The 3485-nt window shown below is 53.0% G+C and overlaps 1 protein-coding gene across 1 annotated transcript; it reads right to left on the bottom strand.

Annotated features, from left to right (window-relative positions):
- Nucleotides 1-2219: 2219 nt before the first annotated feature.
- Nucleotides 2220-3430, bottom strand: RASD1 (RAS, dexamethasone-induced 1). The gene is made up of 2 exons (XM_010003568.1): nucleotides 3056-3430; nucleotides 2220-2770 (listed from the first exon to the last, which is right to left on the bottom strand). The coding sequence occupies exons 1-2, from the start codon at nucleotides 3339-3341 to the stop codon at nucleotides 2220-2222; spliced, it is 837 nt and encodes a 278-aa protein (XP_010001870.1). The 5' UTR covers nucleotides 3342-3430.
- Nucleotides 3431-3485: the final 55 nt, after the last annotated feature.

The raw sequence follows: 3485 nt of genomic DNA, 5'->3' as shown, positions 1-3485 counted from the left end.
AGGGCTCCCTGTCCTCTGTGCTGCTGTGAGCTGGGCAGACCACAACCTGCTAAAGCAGCACCACATCTCCCCAGCTAACAAAGAGGTGGAGGGACCTTGAACCTCATTAATTACCCTGAAAGTTAGTGCAGGTTGGTAGTGGAAGAGGTGAAAAAACAGCTGTGGAAATACAATATCCACAAAGAACCAGCATCCAAGGGCAGGCAGCACTTGTGCTTTCCGAAGGAGAGAAGCAAGGTCTGTTTGGGTGAGATTTTCCTTTCCTGAACCAAGAGGCAAGTAATTCTGTTTGTTGAGAGCTGGGAAGGTTGTGACTCACCTGCAGCCAAGAGATTATTCTGTTCTCACTGGAATACTTTACTGGTACTTTCTTTGGGAAGTTGCCAGTGTGTAAACTCCAAGTAAAACAGAACACGGAGATAAATAAAGCACAATGTGCACTCTTTTTATTACTGTAATTGCCTTTCTGCCAGCCATTGCCCATCCCAGCTCAATAAATTCCTGTGTCTCATGCCTGGACGGTCGTTTCCCTTTTTTTTGCCAGTTGCTGTTCCCGTGAAGTCAGGCATATGTGGAGCTGGAAGAAACAACTTGTTTCCAAAGAAATGTCTGGCACTCAGCACAGGAACAAGTTAACTCTGTCAACTTGAATCCAAGTTTCAAGCGAAACCAAAGTGGTTTCCTTTGCAGGCTCACTCACCCACCTTTGTTTTCTGGCTTTGAAGAAAAAAAAGCCTCTGTTTTTGTATTTGCTGTTCATACATATTAAGAGTGGGTTTGTTCTGGTGCTTGGGAAGGGGATGGGGCTGAAAATGAACCGAAACAGAAGCTGGAGCCAGAGAGAGCTGTTTCTTTGAAGAGCTTTGCCCTTTCCCTTTCACTTCTGGCAGCAGTTACTGCAACTTGTTATTAGGCAGAGATTAAAACCCATCAAATGCAAAGGTGACCTTTCAAGCAAAGTGCTTCCTTTTACTCATATTGCAAAATAAAAACACTAACCCGGACGGAGAGCAAATGAATCACTCTCTGTTGACATCATTAAAGTCTGCTTAGTTAATCAGGAAAAAGCCCGACACACAATCAGCTCTTTATAGCAAAAGTGATGTCAGTTTGCTGGGTTTCTGCAGTGAGTGACACGCCAGGGCCTGGCGGGATCGTCACTTCAGTGAAGTGAGGAAAGAGCCTTGGCTCTGTGACCAGTTGGAGTGGCTGTGTCCATGGCCCCTCGTTACCCCCCCGTGGCAAGAAACCAGCTGCTTGCAGAGCCGGGAACCTTTGCACTGGGAGCTGGGGAGAGTGGGGCAATGAAGGGATGGAGTCTGGAGGCTGCTTTTAGCTCCTCAGAGCTGGCTTCGGTCTGGGTTTAACAGGATTTGATTTCACTGCAGGGCCAAGGGAGGAAGGAAAGGCAAAGCCAGAGGTGTAGTTTTAAAAAGATTTTATTAATTTGTAGAAAAAATAAAACATCAAGTTTCACCCACGGTAGAAACACTTGAAGATTTTTTTTGTTCATGTCAATGACAAGCAATACCTACATAAAGTGCCTATTGTTTTCTTATTTAAAAAACCCTTCCCACTCTTTACTCTTTCCCCTCTCCCCCCAGATCTTGCAAATCAGACAAGACAAATGTAAACAAGAGTCAGATTTTTGGTCCATCGGGGCTGTAACTCTGCAATGTCTTTGCAACAGGAGTGTCTTCTGCACGTGTTTTGCAGACACAGACGGACACACAACACAGAGCCAGAGTCCGTGCACAGCTTCTCAAGTTAAAAAAAACAAACAAACAAACAAACCAAACAAAAAACCAACCCCAAAGCCCCAGGCAGGCACTGGCAGGCCTCTGCCCTCCCTCCTGAGGGCAATGCCTGAGGCTGGGTGGTTTGGGAGGGAAAGAAACGCCAAGGTCTGTGTCCTCCATGCTCACCCTCCCACCTGGCCGCCCAGCAGCTCACCCTTTCCCTGTCTCTCTGCCCAGAGGAGGGTGGTCTCAGCAACACCCCTGTCCTGCCCTCCAAAGCCTCCCCTTTCGCTTCCCTCTCTCCCAAAATTCACTCCCAGGTTGGCGGGGGGAGTTGATGAAAGCAATCCCTCAGGAGGAGGGAGGCTGGGGAAGAGGCGACCCTCTCTCTGCCCAGGTGGGCAGTTCGGAAACGAGCATCTTTCCCCTCTCCCTTCCTCCCTCCCTTCCTTCCTCCCTGCCTCCCATGCCAGGGGGCTCCTAGCTGATCACACAGCGGTCCTTCTCCTTGCCATGCCCACCACCGATGGCCTTTTCCCGGATGTACATGAGGTCGCTGTGGACGCTGGGTCGCCGGGCAAAGGGGGCCACGATGCCATAGGCCTCCTCCGTGCTGCCCCGGCCCCCCTCCTTCAGCAGCTTCTTGCCTTTCAGTGCCTTCTTGTGCAGGATGTCACAGTACTGCACGGAGACCTTGCGGTGCAGGTCGGGGCTCATCTCGCTGGGCAGCTTGGCCATGGCAAAGAGCGCTTGGAACATCTGGTCCAGGCTGCTGTTCTTCTTGGCTGAGATCTCGAAGTAGGCACATTTTTTGGGGTCCCCTCCCACCAGCTGCTCTATCTCCCGGGGTTGCACCTCTCGGTAAAAGTCCCGGTCGCCCTTGTTGCCACAGATGACCAGGGGCACCTCTATGTTCTCCTTGGTTTTGTTCTTCAGGCACGACTTGGTCTCCAGGATCTGCTGCTTCAAGCGCTGCACCTCCTCAAAGGAGTCTCGGTTGTCCAGGCTGAATACAAGGATGAACACGTCTCCTGGGGACAAAGAGGGAACATGAGATGGCTGCAGGGACAGGGACACACAGACACCTGCTGCCTGTGCCATACAGAGCCCCGGGGAGAGAAGGACCAGGCAGCACCTGGGTCCTGCATCCTCCTGTCCACCCCGTGCAGGAAGCAAAGTTGCCCACCCTGGGCACACACAAAATCCCACTTCCCTCCTCCCAGGGCTGGAGAAACATCCCCAAACTGGGCAAGCAAGCCTGAAGTCTGGCAAGCTAGTCCCCCCCCACTTCCTCCTGGCGCTCCTGAGCCAAGTACCTGTGAGGATGGAGAGACGGCGCATGGCTGGGAAGGGGTGGTTGCCCGAGGTGTCCAGGATGTCCAGCTGGTAGACCTCGCCGCGGATGCTGTAGAACTTGCGGTGGAAGTCCTCGATGGTGGGCGTGTACTGCTCCTCGAAGCGGCCGGTGAGGAAGCGCGAGACGATGGCCGTCTTGCCCACCTTGGAGGAGCCCAGGATGACCATGCGGTAGCAGTTCTTGGCGGGGATGCTCAGCTCGGCCTCGCTGGGACACATCTTCTTGATCATCGCTGCCAGTTTCATTGAAGCCGGCGAAGGGGCAGCTCGGACCCAGAGGAAGGAGAAGGCGATGTCTGCCTGGCTGCTCAGCCCCTCTCCCCTGGCAAGCAAGGCCGGTGTGAGCTCTGCCCGCCCGCCGCCGCGTTATATGGAGGAGGCAGCGACCGC

Source organism: Chaetura pelagica, unplaced genomic scaffold (assembly GCF_000747805.2).
Source record: "Chaetura pelagica isolate M959 unplaced genomic scaffold, ChaPel_1.0 scaffold408, whole genome shotgun sequence".
NCBI lineage: Eukaryota > Metazoa > Chordata > Aves > Apodiformes > Apodidae > Chaetura > Chaetura pelagica.
Note: the sequence above shows the minus strand (reverse complement) of the source record. Positions and strands in the feature narration are given on the sequence as shown.